This window comes from Epinephelus moara, chromosome 2, assembly GCF_006386435.1.
Source record: "Epinephelus moara isolate mb chromosome 2, YSFRI_EMoa_1.0, whole genome shotgun sequence".
Classification (NCBI taxonomy): domain Eukaryota; kingdom Metazoa; phylum Chordata; class Actinopteri; order Perciformes; family Serranidae; genus Epinephelus; species Epinephelus moara.
The window spans coordinates 41,299,827-41,316,495 of NC_065507.1; the positions used below are offsets into that span (position 1 = coordinate 41,299,827).

A 16,669-nucleotide genomic window follows, 5' to 3' on the forward strand; every position below is an offset into this window, starting at 1 on the left:
GCAGCTTCAGCTGCTCAGGTAGAGAGGCTGTGTAGCCCAGTGTGTTTTTTCACTGATTCGGTTCTGCAGGTTCTCTGCTGGTACACTGGAGACGGGGATCAAGCAGTTTGTCTCACTCAGGATAGATTGTGCTTTTTTGGTTCATAGTTTTTGATTAACGTGCGATTTATTCGCGTTTAAAGGGAATTATTTTTACCAGCAATTACCGGATAACGCAAACGTGGGCACAGTTATCTATATAAAATACACAGACAAACTAACTAACTAACTGAATGACTAACATAAACAATTGAAAATTGAAAAAAAAAATAGCTTGCACCGTTAGCTCCGGTAAGGGAAAGCATGAGGGAAAGCGGCTGACCGGAAGTCACGCACAAAAACACGGAAGTTGATCGTTATTTACTTCCATGTTTGAAAATAAGGTAGATAGTTTTTCTACCAGGACGTGCGGCTGGATGGTGTTAAACGCTGATGAAAAATCAATGAAAGCAGCCTGCCATGGTTTTTATTACCTTCTAGATGCGTGGAGTAAAGGTGGAGTAAAGTGACAGTTGCGTCTTGAACGCCCCTACCAGCCCTATAAGCAAATTGGAGAGGGTCTAACATGCTCTCAGTTTTGACCACAAGCTCTGTCTTAACTAGTTTTTCAAACTGCTTCATTATCAAGGAGGTTAGAGCAACGGGTCTAAAGTCATTGAGCAATTTTGGATTGCTGCTCTTGGCACAACGGTGGACAGCTTCCAGAGAGAGGGCACCCTCTGCTGGGTGAGAGATAAATTAAATATGTAATTAAAAATGTGGCCTAGCTGCTCCGCACAGGTCCTTAGAAGGCCACCTTAGAAGGAATGCGCCTTTTTTAGGGGCAATGGGGGCATGAGCAAGTAACAAAACATGTGGCTCAGCATGTGACGTAAACAGTGACGTGGGAGGAAAGCCGTGGCTAGTCAGGCGGCGATAGTCAGGCGGCGATTCTTCACCGTCCCCGTCATCTGATGGTTAATGGCCTCTCCATTTATGAGGGCAAGGAGGGTGCGCAATTTCTTGTCTCCCCAGTTGCTCATCTTTACAGTGTCTGTCAGGTTTGCGTTTCCCTCTTGCTACTAGCTGCTGGAAGAGGTGTGTGCAAGTGTGCGTGTATGTGGGCGTGGTGGTGGGTGGGGGCATGTGTTGGACGGGTGGGTGCGTGTGTGTGTGTGTGTGTCTGTGTGTGTGTGTGTGTATGTGTGTGCATGAAACAGTACCCCACAAGTGTCAAATCTGACCCCAAAACAACTGGATTTCACTTTCTGAGGCTACATGAGAAGCTAAAAGCATCACTCTGGCTAATTTCACACTGGCAGCAGTTCTCTCTCAGCAATTTGAGGGAAGAAACACAGGCCAATAGACTCTGAACCATCTTCTCAATTAAGACTGAAGCAGGACGTTTCACAATGGTAGGTTTTTATTTTGTAGCGGCCTACTATTTCAGCTTTAACATCCTTTGACTGACTTTCGTTGTAAACGTCTGCTGCGAAGAAATATATTGTTTTTAACAATATAATCAATTACAATTAATTAATAATTGCTGGTGGAAACACCAACAGTAACACTCGCCGGTTATATGGACAGGTGTAAGGCAAGGCTCCTTTTTTATCTAAGCAGGCTTATCTAAGATAATACTAACGTAGCTTGTGTTGGGTAATAATACCTAAGTTATTGTAAATTTGGCTACTAACACATTCCCTGTTAAAACCACACAGGTTTTAACTCATGAATTCAGAAATTTTACCCCATGATTTCTGTATTATACAGAAACAAATACATAAAAAATTATGAGTACATTTAAATGTCTTAGCTGTCATGTTTACTTTAACCATTCTACTAAGATGTAGCTGCATTTTGCAATGAAAGTAAGTTAGCATTCAGAACAATAACTTTGGTTAGCCAGTTAGCTGAGGCCTATAGCTAAGCACTGGGTGTACAGCCTAACGTAAGCTCCTCCTACTCCATCTACTCCACACTTCAATGCTCAGAATCAGCCTTCTTGTTTGTTTTTACACAACAAATTTATAACTCATAAAGCATACTTATAGGTTGTGATCTTGAATCTCCAAATTTGCCTAACAAAGTGAACTGCCCCTTCTTTCAGGAGTAACCGCTGTGAAAATCCAGCTGTAAACTGTTGCCAGTTAGTGAAGCAGTTCTCGGAAAAAATGGAGGGAACAATAAAATGTCTGGGTTATATTTTTGAGGAATACTGGTAAAAATAAATTCTAGCCACTTATTTTTTGTCTCTTCTTCCTTTGGCAGTCCAAACAAGGGTATTTTGCATTCACACTGAAAAAAGCAGTGTCTCCTCGCAGGCCCGGCGCCAGGATGAAGTTACTGAGGGGGCGGTTAAAAATTACAAGGGGGCAAATCTTTATTATGCAACATAGGTTCACAGTGAGTGTCTATTTCTGCTGCTGTAATGTTACTGCCCTTAAATGTCTGGGTATTTGTGGTTTTGTGTTTTTGCTGTGCTGGACTTTATTGTCATATGCATTTAATGCACTTTTTAGTACTTCTGCTGGGCTTCTCTGGACATTAATGTCATATGCACTTTTTGCACTTTCTAAAAATACTTCTATGTCAGTATTAAGTTGCTCATAACGATATCTTGTTGTTAATTATAACTGTGTTATTATGACAATGACAAATAAAGAATTAATTGATTGATTGATTGATTGATTGATTGATTATAAAGAGCTCGCAGCTGTGCGTAATTGTTGTGCGTAATGACAGCTCGTCGCCGGTGAAACACAATACACTGCACGTCTTCTTTCACGTTTGTCTCATGACAAACGGAGCTTACAGACAGACAGACAGGTGGAGCAAGCGGCAAATTGGAATGAAAGCTGGTTCAGGGCATATTCGTCCATTTATGAATAAATATGGAGTGGAAACGCTCATGCATGTGCACCAAGTTTCTACATTAATTGAAAGGCTTTACAAATATGCCGAAAATAATGTGTATATTTCTGGCTTTCTGCATACACATTTTTATCATGTCATGAATCTACACAGATTTTCCACTAGCCTAATCTGTCATCCAAAGCTGGATGTCCCCGATTTCAAAACTCATTCATCATCAATCACTCTGCTATGTCTGGATGCATGTCTGACATATCCAGCAGAAAAAAATGTGTGTGACATAGAACATAGAAAAATAAACCAGCTACATTCTGTCTTACCTTTCCTCAGTAGAGTTGCAGCCTTCTTGTTTGTTTGTTGAACTTTCTGAGTAAGCGAGGAGCCACTGGCCTCGGCTGCAGTCTCTTCTGTAGTGTTTTGTTTTTTTTGTTTTTTTTTACAAAACCACATTCCTATATCCATCTTTGGCTTGAACTGCTTTTTGGGCAAAGAACACACTAATGCGATGGCAAAGTAGGTTGACCAAACCATTTAGCAAGCAAGCTAGCTTAAATCACATACTACGGTGCGCCGTGAGGCCAAACCTAATACAACACGCAACAAACGGCGCTGTCCATGGTTCTGAAATTACCGCAAATAACAGGGGGTTATGGTGTTTCACTCTCCTCTCAAACACCATAACCCTATGTTAAAGAAAACAACAAAAATACTGTTTTTGCAGATTTACTATGGTACACAAAACTTAAACTGAGGGGGCAATAAATCAAACTGAGGGGGCAGTGCCCCCCCTCGCACCCTCGTGGCGCCAGGTCCGTCTCCTCGACAGCTCCTCAACAGTTCAAACTCTCCACAGCCTCTCCTCCAGCTCTGCTCTGAGTAGGATTGTTGGGGGCATGGCTCAATGGCCCCCAGGCGGGTATTGTCTGCATAGATAATGTGTTACATAGTGATACAACCAAGTCATGGTAAAGGCAGGGATGTAAATGAGGCGTTTCAGGCAGTTGAGGGAGCTCCCTTTAGCCTGGAATTTGGGCATTTTTACTTTTCAGCCCTTATAGATGCATAAAAATGCTATACAAAACACTAAACAATAGGGAAAACCCTTAAAGTTACAATGTGTAATTTACGTGGTTGTTTATTAGCAAATATCAACTATTGCTTTCATAAATATACATTTACTAAAGTGTAATGCAATTCACATACAAATGGAAGCTTTCTCATAGGCTTAGAATGATTTCTCTCTATATACACAGGCAGGGCGCAGTCTGCTGGAGGCTGCCCTCTTGCTTCGCCATATTTGAATACAGTGGCCGAAAGGGATATACGCGCTTCGCCTTTCGCGTTTACCTAGAACTTGCCTTCACTGGAGACGGTTAAGGTGAAGATCAATCCGGGCGCTTTCGCGTGAACCTGCTTTGTACTTTTATGATTCTGTCGCGCTTTAAATGGAGGACCACACATATGTTTTGCCCCGTGAGAGGGAAACCACACCACCAAATAAAAGAAAAAGATCAGATAAGCGAGGATGGGACAAAACGCNTGCTGCGAAAACTGCTGTCCTCTCCTCCTCCTCTTCCCTCTGGGTAGCCGAGACACACCTCTTCGCCTGGCCGTCTCCTCTTCCCTCTGGGTAGCCGAGACACACCTCTTCGCCTGGCCGTTTCTGTACCGCCTCTGCCCCCTTCCTCTCCCTGGTCTTCCTCCTCTCCCTCTCCCTCTCCCTCTCCCTCTTCCTCATCTCTCTGTGTCCTGTGGAAGAACACTCTGGAAACACATATATTATAATCGTACCAACCTATGTGACTATCACATAAACGTGTTATTTTAGCATTACTGTGCTAATGCTTGTGTTACCAAAACAATTAGAAATAAAACACTCCTAACATATATCTCACTATATCTCACTGGTAAGCTATAACATATCATAACATGGTTTAGATTCCTAAATAAATATTCACCTCGTCGCTAGATACTCCTGAAAAACTCGAAAAACTCTGCTGTCTGCGCAAGGCTTTTTGTCCTACGAGGCCACTGCCTCGTAGGGGGTGAGTGAGTGAGCGCTCACTCACCACGAGTGAGCGCTGCAATCTAGAATTTGACTGCTGATGTCACTGTTACTCACCATTTTTACACACTGAGGCTTTAAAAACATAATAGGTCCTCTTCAATGTACTTGAAGCTTGCACTGTGCGGCTGTAGTATCTAGGAAAACAGAAGTATCAGATTTGGACTCTGTATCCGTAGATACTCTTCTCACTACAGTAGCCGACGCAAATATGCAAATAGCCCTATTTGGAGCTACTGTTTGGTTTGTCCGTTCTGGGCTACAGTAGAAACATGGTGATGCAACATGGTGATCTCCATAAATGAAGAGCCACTCCCTATGTAGATACAAACGGTTCATTCTAAGGTAAGGAGAACACAATTCATATTTTCAGGTTGTTATATGTTGCAGAAAAAATACTTATATTCCACTTCTGCCAAAATATCCCTCTAAATCCTACACACTGGGACTTTAAATGTGCTGTGTATTGTACATGTGTTATTAAATCACATGTACTTGAATTAATCAACAGTTAGTTACTTCTACCACTCTCCTTTTTACCTTTCTACTTTGGACTGAGGTACCTTTACAAGAAGACTAAGGTACTAGACCAGAAACTTTGTATAAATTGGATATCTATAATTTTATTCAATAAAGTTTAATGCAGAGTTGCAGTTACATTTCAATAAAATACGTTCATATTCTTAATGATTTAAAATATTATATAAATATTTTATGTAAAACTAAATATATGCAAGTGGAGGTTGACGATGATGTATGTTTTCTTTTTAAAGAACAAACTGCAAAAATACACACAGGCAAACAGACACATTTTCTTTTTGCTACATCATGGCAAATACCACAATGGAGGTCACATCTGGGGACACACCTGTATGAATTCTGGTGTGAGGTCAGCTGTTAGGAGCCAGTCCTCCAGTCTTGGGTATCCACGCAGAGCTTGAAGGCTCTCCCTCTCTGGTATCCTCTGCTTCCACTGCAGCTGCGTCCAAATGTACTTGGTTAGCTTCACCTGTGGGGGCAGCAAACACAACACAGACTGCTTCACTCTGTCTCACTGACAGTTAGCAGCACTATTGCCAGGGGCGGAAATCCCGGGAGGGACAGGGGGTTCAAGACCCCCCCTCCAGTAAAGCTGTCCCCCCCTACAATAATTTGAGACACAATTAATAATTTTTGAACAATGCAGTAGTATTTATTGAAAGCACAATGTAAGCAGTGCTCATTATAATCGCGTGTAGCCCAGTCTAAAACATTTAAGTTTAGACTAATAAATATGTTTTAAAAACTGTTTAAAATAGAATTATTTCATATGTGGAAAAATGTTTAAAAGACATTTCATTAAAATAAGTTAGGTTAAAGAGTCTTAATTACAGTTCATAAGTGAATTAAAAACAACAATGCTATAGGCAGATAAATAAATCTTTGTCTGTGGGTGTATAAAGTTCATTGACGTTTAAATAGTTTGTTTATGATGCACAGAAGAGAAACGTGTTCAGCTCACAACCTAGTTTCTGAGAGCATCAGGTTGTCAGTCATGTCATGTTGTTAACTGTATTGGTTGTTATTCACTCGTCAGCCTATCTGATAGGTAGAGGGGCGGGATGTAGAGGAGACCCCGTAGATTACAGCCATGGGCACATCAGATGAAAACAAAAGACGCTGTGTAAAAGTACGCTGCTGGAGATTTGTGTATGTCCGTTACGTTGGTGGATACAGAGTTTACCGAAGTGTACGGGACATATTGCAACTGCAGAAGGTAAATAACCTCTGTGTAATCTGTGTATTGTTTCATCAATATGTAGCATGTAAAATATTGATGCTAATAGCGATTAGTGAGGGGTCCATGTCATTGGTTCGACAGCCCATTGGTTCGACATCCCATTAGTCCAACTGTCCGTGGTGCTGAACGGCTCGCGGCGGGCGTATGGTGCGGCGCGACCGGCTTGAGGCGGAGCAGGCTCACGGCTTATGTGTTTGTCACTTTCTTTTTCATTTTAACCCACACCATGATCTTTTCCTGACCCTAACCAAGTGGTTTTTGTGCCTAAACCTAACCAGACCTTAACCACAGGGCATCATGATGATTTCGGAACGGACTTGAGTTTAATATGGTCAGAACAATGGGATGTCGAACCAATGGGCTGTCGAACCAATGGGCAGTTCCCTTAGTGAGTTAGCATGGTAGCTAAACTAGCTCATATCTCACTGTAGTAGCCGCTAATGTTACTGTGTGTGCTGATATGTGTAAATGTTTATTAGTTGGAAGCTCGACATGAGTTTCAGTGTGAGATATGTGACTTAGAAAAACTGTCATGTACATTCGTTAGACTGAGGACCAGGAAAAGCTCCTTGGATTCTCCTCTGTCGTTTGAGAAGACAAGACATCATCTTTCGCCCGGACATCTCTGTACCAGGACTGTTGTCGGCAGCCCGCCGGTGGCCTCGCTCCTCGTTTCCCTCTCGTCATACTGTGCCAGGTTTTTCCCTCTTTACCAAGTTTCACATCAGGATTTGTGAGTAACAGAAGCACAGTGCACGTGCATTTTATTTTACAGCTTGCCTAGCATGTGAAACGACCACTTGTTTTAGGTCTCACCGCTCCCAAGCAACGAATCAGGCCTGCAGCGGGTTTTTTGTTTTGTTTAAAGAACATTACACTAATTATTTGGGTTGCAGAGTGAGTGTGAATGTGGGTGAGTATGAGCCTTTTAGGTGTAACTGAAAAATAAGGTAAACAAAAGGTCACAACTCTTGAGAAAAGAACAGAAAAAGGAACACATTTAAGTTTTGTATAATTTCATATTTGTTTATTTTATAACTGATTTAAATATTGGTTTTCCTTGACTAAATTCGTGATTTGCATTTAAGGTATTGTGTGTGTGTGTGTGTGTTGTTTACATTTCATTAAAGGTATAATATGTAGTTTTTCCACATAAAAATGTCTAAAAACGACTAAACCAATATTATACATTTTGTTTAGTTGTGTACTTTGATTATCAGAAATGTTTCCAACAATTTTTTAAACCCAGATAAATATGAAATATTAATAAAAGTTACGGACCGTGTCATTAGGTCACATGTCAATGGCGACGTAACTCCAGTTACCATAGACATTAAATGAAGGAGAAGAAGAAGCAGACCGGATGAGATGTCAGAGAATGAACGTTACTGTTGCTAGGCTAAGCTAACTCGTCATGGATCATGATTATGCATTGACAGTTGCTGCACCTTCTGACACCGAAGCTGTCCCGGTAAACAAGCCGGTAAAACGGAAACGTACGGGTCAACCAAGCGATCCCAGAAGAATTTGGGATAAGAAGAGAGCTAAATCAAGGATAAATATTGGTGTGGCCTTTCCGAGATGGACAGAGCTTCGTGAAAATCTAGGACTACAATTCAAGGCCGACCTCGCGTGTGTTCTACTAGACAGGTAAGCAAACATCTGGCTGATGTTATCGAAATATTAATCATTTCCACCAGTGTATTGCAAGCACTGCTGCCCGCCAGGGCACTAGCGCTCTAGCCAGCGGCCTCCACTGCGGAGCGGTGTGGAGCAGAGGCTGGCTAACCACAACATATATACATAACGATAGGTTTCTATAATGCTGAGCTGATGCCGGTAAATTCACGGAGTGAGGAACATCAGATCTGCATGATCCCACGCTACTTCGTGATATCATCCAACTCCGTCTTCTGTTATTGTTTTGGTTTGAGACCCCTAGCGGCAGAAAATTACATATTGCACGTTTAAGGTGTGTTTTGAGTAAAAAAAGGGAGTAGTGATTTAAAAAGCATAAATAATTCTTAGTGGGTTAAAACTAGTGATTAAAATCATTTAGTCCTACTAAGTGGAGGCACCGCCAAATATTTCAAATTAATAATTGAGCTGTTTGTAAGTTGGACATTTTATTGTGTGAACAGGTTAATACAGACCGCCATAAATAAAAGTACCCAGGGCCCTGCTCACAGCACTGCCACACGGGTTATTCAGTTATTAACCACCTAGCTACATGGGTCGGGTGCTACACGCGCATTAATGTGCTATTTAAATCTTTAAAGATTTAGTCCCCCCCTCCCATTCCTAGTAGTGGTATATCCCACACTCTTTCCAACGGGCGGGGCTGCTTGGCAGCAGTAGCAGCGTGTGGCTGGAACCGCTGCCCATATCGCGCATCGCGGGGTAAGATGTACACTCAAACAGACACAGTTTAACTTACACAAGTTACAACACATCCCATTTACTGTTACAACAAGCCCCAGGCCCAGGCTGATAATATAAACTGTCTGCAACATTTTCCTGCATTGTTCCAAAGCCTACTCAATTAGGAGTGCTGCTAAGCTAAAAGCTAATGATTAAGCTCAGAGTTTAGTGATAGTCAGAGAGGACAGGAGAAAAAGAAGAGGGAGAGGACAGGACAAGAGCAGTCAGTGGCGGAGCAGCTCGTAGTTAATATCTGTAGGCTCTCCACCTGTCAGTGAGACAAACATGACAGACGTGCAGTTTAACCGACGAGGAGCGGCCATTACGCGCGACTATTACGCACGGTTGTGACAGAGCAGCAGATCTCACAGCACACTGTTTATAAACCAGTTTACCAGTTTAATTGCAGGAAATGTTTAGTTGTTAAGCCATTTCTCATAAGTATAGACATTCACTGTATATCCACACACCTGAGCCAGAGAAAAAAGAGGGAGAGAAGGAGAGAGATTCTGTCTTTGATGAATGAAGCCTTAATGTTTTGCTGCTATTAAACAATGAGAGACATGTTTTCTCCGTTTACTTAATAGCATAAATATTCACACTACTGCGCACGGGGAGACAGAGACCTGCTCTGCTCCAGACACACTCAGCACCTTGGACAGCACGGCGCACCTGACTGTTGTCGCTAGTACTGCATATAGGCTTTATTTTAGTTCAGTATTGGGTGTGTGTTGCATTTTGCCCATTACTAACAATACTGTGAAGATTAAAGCGTCAAATTGCGGTAAAAGATGCTGTAAAAAAGACAGGCTACAACTTTTTTTACCTTGTCCCCCCCCCTGTTTATTGTCCCTCCCAACTATGAAATGGGATTTTCGCCCCTGACTATTGCTATAGCTAAAGAGTGCACTTTCTGGTCAGTGAAGTCACTCTCCGAAAAAAAAGGAAAGAGATAGATGATGGCAAGCTGGCAGGGCCCTTCTTTTGTGGGTTGTAATGTTAAAGGGACATTGTGTAACATTTTCAGTTGTTTATTGGCAAAAATTGATGTATGCATTCATAAATATGTCATCATTGGTGTATTATTACCTCCACCAATAATCTGACTTATTCTCGTAAAAGGAGAATTTCGGATTTGTTTGTACATTGTGCGGGTAAGTCGTCTGAGGGGTTCCATAACGTTTCGCCATCTTGAGAATACATCCGCCAGCGAGGGATATACAGCCCCGCCTTCGGCGTTTTTGTTGAGAGCCAAGCCAGCGCTGCGTGACCGAGAAGCCGAAGGAGAGGAGCAAGAGGTGCTTCACTACTACTCTGGCACTACTGCAGCACAACAAAGTTCCACTCTTTGAGCATAATGCAGGATCATGCCTATACAGCATCACGAGAGATGGAATCCTCGTTGCCAAGAAAGCGCAAAGGGGAATCAAAAAGGCAACATGACCCGCTGTTAGCGTCGCTGGCCGCTAGCCGCTGTTAGCGGCGCCTCTGTCAGCAGCACAGTGATGGGAGGAGAGGGATGAGGTGTGTGAGGTTGAGCCATTTGTCAGTTGTCAAAAGACAAGACGTGATTGGTTTGTTTCGATTTACACCCGCCCCAACAGTCCTACGTTGTAAGCACAGCCAGCATGGTGAGGAGGGGGTTCATCAACTCGCGTCACGTGTGTCTGTGTAGGAGCGTGAATGAATACTCCATGAAGTATCGGATGACATGGTTTCATCAATGTTATCATAGCTTTTTGGTACCCAGTGTTGCAATATGCGTTTGAAACAGTGAGGCGCTAGAGTGCGCTATCCGTTTGAATGCAATATATGATTTCAACATTAGATGGAAGAAATTCCTACACACTGTGGCTTAAAAAAAAAGAAAAGAAACTCGACTACTGTGTGTTATGTTTGTGAATTGAGCATGCAGTGCTGCTCGTGATAATCCAGCTTCATGCATGAACTGCTTCTGCATGTTTGCTAGGCAAAGGGAAGCCTGTTGCCATTTATTTGGCAGGTGTCCACCAGCCCCTTCTCAGGGCCTGCAGCCAGCTAAGCGCTCTAGGTTGGTGGGTCTGGCAGTGGGGGGCAGGGGCCCATCAGGGTGCTCTCCCATCTCCATTATTACAGTTTCAGTGGAGGGTGAGCGGACTGTGTCACATAGGAACTTCCCTGCTCCTGGCCCCTTAGAGAATGATGAGTTGGCCTCAGAGGGGCAGCAGGTGCCTGTAAAGGAGAATGACCAGCAGTCATCTCTCCTTCAGGGAACTATTGTCTGGGCTGCTTTGGCTCTGGGGCAACCCACACGGTTCCTTGTGCCTCTCCTTTCTTATTTCAAGGAGGTGGTCAGGAGTCGGTTTACAACACCACACACTGGTGTGGGCACACTGGTCGGGGCCCTGTTGTCGTATGGCTGCAGTTGACAATTGGGGAGGATAGGCTGTGGGCCATTGCCCCCTCATGGATCAGGCTTTGGCTGCCTTGGTGGCTCTGTCAAAGTCCCTCCTGGACAAGGCAAATTGCCCAAGTAGAAACTGCAAGGTAATGGATGGCTTGCTGGGAAAAATGCATGAAGCCATGGCAGTCCAGACATAGCTGGCAAACATGGGTGCCATTCTGTCCCTGTACCAGTGCCATCTGGTTGGCCAGCTGGAGGAGGAGTGTAGTACGGGTCTAATAGCCAAACTACAACGTGTCTCCTCACTTTTTCCAAAGCTCATGTGAGAGCAGGGTGAAGCAGCTGACAGGGCTATGGCAAGGTTTTGGGTGGCCAGGTGCCATCTCTGGCTGTCACAGTCCATGCTGCAGCCAGAGCTTAGAGTGTCTGCTCAAACTGCCTGTTGAGCCATCTGCCTTGTATGGGCCTGATGTGTCCATGATGATTAAGCAGGGCCAGGGAGCCCGTTGCCGTGCAAAGGAGGTGTCAGGCGCAGACCAGCGTGTCAGCAGCCCAAGCAACCTCAGTCTGCTTGGGGGCAGGAAGATCTGCGGAATGGGGTGGAGGACGCGGCAGTGGCCAGGGGCCAGCACTCCAGACCCGCACTCCTCTGATGAAGGTGGCTGCGTTTTCCATTATTGCACACCACCAGTACAGGGAACTCTTCACTCTCATGGTGACATCAGCTATCAGGTAATTATAGGAAGAAGATCCCAGGGCAGGGTCTTATTCCCGCTATTTTCTTGTTCTGAAGCGGGATGGGACACTCAGGCCTGTCTTAGCTGAATAAGTTCTCATGCCCCTGAGGTGCAGAATGTTGACCGTGTCTAGGGTCAAGCAAGCTGTGCGAGTAGACGACTGGTTTGCGACAGTCGACCTCAAGGACACCGATTTTCAAATTCCATTCTGGGAGGGGCATAGGAGGTTTCTCAGGTTTGCCTTCATGGGAAAAACCTTTGAGTTCTGTGTCCTCCCTTCTGGCACTCCACACCTTGACCAGGTGCATGGATGCGGTCTTGGGGCCTCCACGGCAGCAGGGTCTCAGGATACTGAATTATTTAGATGACTGGCTAATATGTGCACAGACACAGGAGTACTGCCGCCATAATATGTCTGTGCTGTTGAATCACATTCACGAGAAAAAGTACAGTCTCCAGCCTGCACAGGCCACCCAGTTTCTAGGCATGTGGCTGGATGCCAGAGCTGGGTTGGTGATGTCATCACAGGACAGGCAGGTTTCAATCGGGACCTGCCTCTCTCATTTTCAGCTGGGTGCCACGGCCACTTGGCGGTTGTGTCTCCGCCTCTTGGATTTTATGGCAGCCTCAGTACGAGCAGTGCCATTGGTTCTTCTACACATGCGGCCAGTCCAGAGGCATCTCTTCAGCCAGGGGCTCTGTCCGCAGAGACAGCTGCAGGCAGCAGTGCACCGTGCAGCTTTGTGCAGACCTCAGGTGGTGGCAGGACCAGCCAACATCTTGAAGGGGAGTATGCTTGGTCCAGTACTGCGTCACCAGGTGCTCTCTACAGATGCGTCCCTGGAGGGGTGGGGCACACTCCACGAGAGCAAGGGCACCAGCCGGAAAGGCCAGCAAATCAATGCTCTAGAACTGAGAGCCATTTACCTGGCCCTCCAGCATTTTCTCCTGGGTCTGCAAGGCTGTCACATGCTCTCTGAAGACTCAAAAAGACTCAAATCTCTGTCCTGTTAGAGCTCTGAAAGGTCTATGTCCGGTGCATTGCAGCATTTAGAAAGACAGACCAACTCTTTGTCTGCTTTAAGACCCAGGGCCAGCCGGTGTCAAAGGCTAGGCTGTCTTATTGGATCGTGGAGACAATTCAGGAGGCTTACAGAGGGGCTGGCATGCCAGTACAGGTGGGTGCGCGAACACACTCAACACGAGGTGTAGGTACCTCATGGGCCTTGTGGCAGGGTGCCACCCTCTCTGAGTTCTGTGCACCTGCTACATGGTCAAGTCTATCTACACTTGCCAGATTTTACTGCCTGAAGGTGGCTGCTGGCACCTCCTTTGGGGAGCGTGTGCTGAGTGCCATCCCATAGTAGGCCATGTAATTCCATCACCCTGAGCTGGGGGGGGGGTGGCACCTTACCCAACCAGGGTGATGTTGTATACTATTGTCAGTGGCCTGGCAGCAGGCTGGCCAACTGAGCAGTCTTCCTGCATCCAACCCCTGCGTCCGGCGGGGTTGGTCGTGCTTATGGTTGCATCTGGGCATCAGTACAGTGGCATACAGTGTCTGCGGTGTTACCGTCCATTGAATGCACAAGATGTTGTACATTTTTTTATAGTTCATTGGTGTTTTTTCGTATATACACACCTACTGGGTATTTTCTGTTGTTAATGCACCTGGTGGCGAGGACGTCTCATTCGAATACCAGGGGAGAGCTTCTGGAGCCCCTCATGGTGTCTTAAAGGGTTCCCATAGTTATGATATACCTACCGGGTGGGGAGATAATCTCGATACGAGAACGCTCGGTTACTCTGAGTGAGGAGATTATCTCCCCAGGCTCAAGGACCCGTTTCAATCAATGTTAATCAGTGGGTGCATGTGCAAGGTGGGGCTTTTATAGCCTGGTGCATGCCGGCCACGTAAAGTAGTGTGTCTTAAAGATTATTATTTTTCCATGTTGATTACCCCAGATGGGGATAATTCCCGTAGTTATGATATAACTACTGGGTGGGGAGATAATTTCCTCACTCAGAGAACCAAGGTTACGAAGTAATCGAATGTCTACCAACCAGTAGTAACACTACAATTATATATAGAGAGCATTTTTAAGAGAGCCCGTCAGCGCCTCTTTTTAATCACAAAGCTGAAGAGCTTTGGTGTTAGCCAGTACATACTTGAAATAGCATACAGAGGCCTGATTGAGAGCATTTTATCATTTAACATTACAGCATGGAATGGCAAGTTGAGTGCAAAGAGCAGAAACAAGCTCTCTAAGACTGTCAGCATTGCAGGGAAGTGATTGGCACACCACGTCAGGTCACTCACTCAGTGGGACCGCGAGTGTTATGTAAAAATGTAACGTAACACTGATAAAGTGTAATACGGAATACAAGTGTACAGATTAAAAGATGATTTATGGTATTAAGATTTAATAAAAGTCTTTAGTGCTGCTTAGACCCCAGAGGGAGATTTTTTGTGACTGAGTGACATCTGAGTGGCAGCGAGATAAATCCCGCCATGGAGTCTAGAGACTGGTAGAGGTGGTGGTGGGTGATGATTTTGTGGTTGATGACTGATGAGGCAAGGGTACGCATGACTGCAGCATGAAAGGACTGTGGGCAGAATGAGGAGCAGTAAGATGACAGGATGACGGAGAAGGTATGTCACTGTGCTATCGGTTGATTGTGGATCAGCTGTAGAACAGCTGATGACTCGACTGACAGCCCCAAACACTGACAGCTAGAGATAGAGAGTAAGCATGCGTGCAAGGAGTGAATTGCAGGGTGAATGGCAGGATGAGGAAGGAAAGTTATAGACTTCATGAAAAAGCATGAAAAAGCATTGTCTTCCTGACTGAAGTTTTGCTAGAGCTTCATTTGGCAGAAATTAAATACACTTTTGTGACATAGTAGGCATATCCCCTAACTTTTCACATTGAACATATTTCTTTCTTTTTTTTAAGAACACTTAATTGTTGGCCGTGATTTTTTTTTTCATTTGGTGGCTTTATAACTGGACCTAATGCTGCTCAGGTCTAAATTGAAACAACTGTATGAGACACTAATTCAAGGGCAAGTTGGTGGGACACACTTCATCCAAAGAAACCTTGACCTTCTTCTTATATCAAACCTAAATGTCAAGCAGTGTATGTATGTAAAGCAGTAGTGAGAGATGAGACTTAGTTCAGTGTCAGGAAATCCCCGACTGGTGGTCCTTACCAGTGGGCTGTTAAACTGTCAAGCAAACTGTTAAAATAAGTGTGACACAACCTCCTGAGCCTGTTTTAAACTGCATGTAAGTTTATGAAGGTTGATGAATGCTCTTCTTACACTGTTCCTAATAATTCCTGTCATAGCTTTTTTATCCCCTATCTCTCCTGCATTAATTTCAGACAACAAATATGAAATAATAAACTTGTTAATGAAGTGTGATTAGAGAAGAACTCTCAGGCTTCTCAACACTTTTTAAAAAATCATGATGCACTTGTTCTATTCTTAACACTATTCAGCTTTTCTTCAAGCCACATCACAGCAGAATGTTCAGGTGAGCTTTATCATTCAAAACAAGTGCTGATTAGAAAAGGTAAATTTGGAATATATACAAAACCCAGGAGGTAACAAGGAGAGAGAAAAAACAAATTTGTGCTCTTAAAAAATTGCTCAAATTGATCTGTCACACGCTATTAAGTCAGTTCTTATAGCTTCATCTTTCTAAACTATTGATGATACAGATCAATGTGCAGGGTCCTTTTTAGCCTGTCCCTTTTGTAGAAGCAACCAATTATTCACAATGAAACTGTAAAAGTCAGCTGCCACCTGAAGACAGGGGACACCAGAAAGGCTGAGATCAGCCATCTTATGGAGAAAACTCACTACCCAAAGCTTATGTCCTTTTATGACCAAAAAACGCTGTGTGCATACTTAAGAAAACGTCAACCACATTTTCAGGTAGTTTTGGCCTCTGCCAGGGTTGTCCCTTGTCACCAATTCTGTTTGTGATATTCATGGACAAGATCTCAAGGTGCAGCTGGGGGGAAGAAGGGGTCCGGTTTGGGGACCTCAGAATTGCAATCTTGCTCTTTGCAGACAATGTGGTTCTGTTGGCTTCATCATATTTGGGGTGGCTGGGATCAGCATTAGATATAGGGCAAGGAGCACAGACAACTGGAGAGAGCTCGTTTCACAACTTTGTACTGTTTGTTTTGAGTTAAAAGTATTATTATTTGTCAGACCCGACTCTGACTGGCACCCCCCCTAAAGGTGTGTTCACACCGGACCTGTTTTTTTTTTTTCGCTGTCGCTCGGTTTGCCCCTTTGATATTAATCGCTCGTCAATGTGGCAGAAATCAACTTTTTCGCTTTGATGAAGCAATCAGGGTATTTGGGGGGGGGGGGGG

General features: G+C 44.2%; 1 protein-coding gene across 6 annotated transcripts in view; it reads right to left on the reverse strand.

The window, feature by feature from the left end:
- The window catches only part of LOC126397166 (kinase suppressor of Ras 1-like), a 110,662-nt gene that overhangs the window by 70,459 nt on the left and 23,534 nt on the right, over positions 1 to 16,669 (reverse strand). For 5 of the 6 annotated variants that reach the window (XR_007570623.1, XM_050055738.1, XM_050055746.1 and 2 more), the window contains exon 2: positions 5,826 to 5,966. The exons of the other annotated variant lie outside the window; for it this stretch is intronic. Coding sequence is in view for 4 of the 5 variants with exons in the window: in XM_050055738.1 (XP_049911695.1) it covers positions 5,826 to 5,966 (141 nt within the window). In the remaining variant the exon portion in view is untranslated. The remainder of the gene's footprint in view (positions 1 to 5,825; positions 5,967 to 16,669) is intronic. 6 annotated transcript variants of the gene reach the window in all.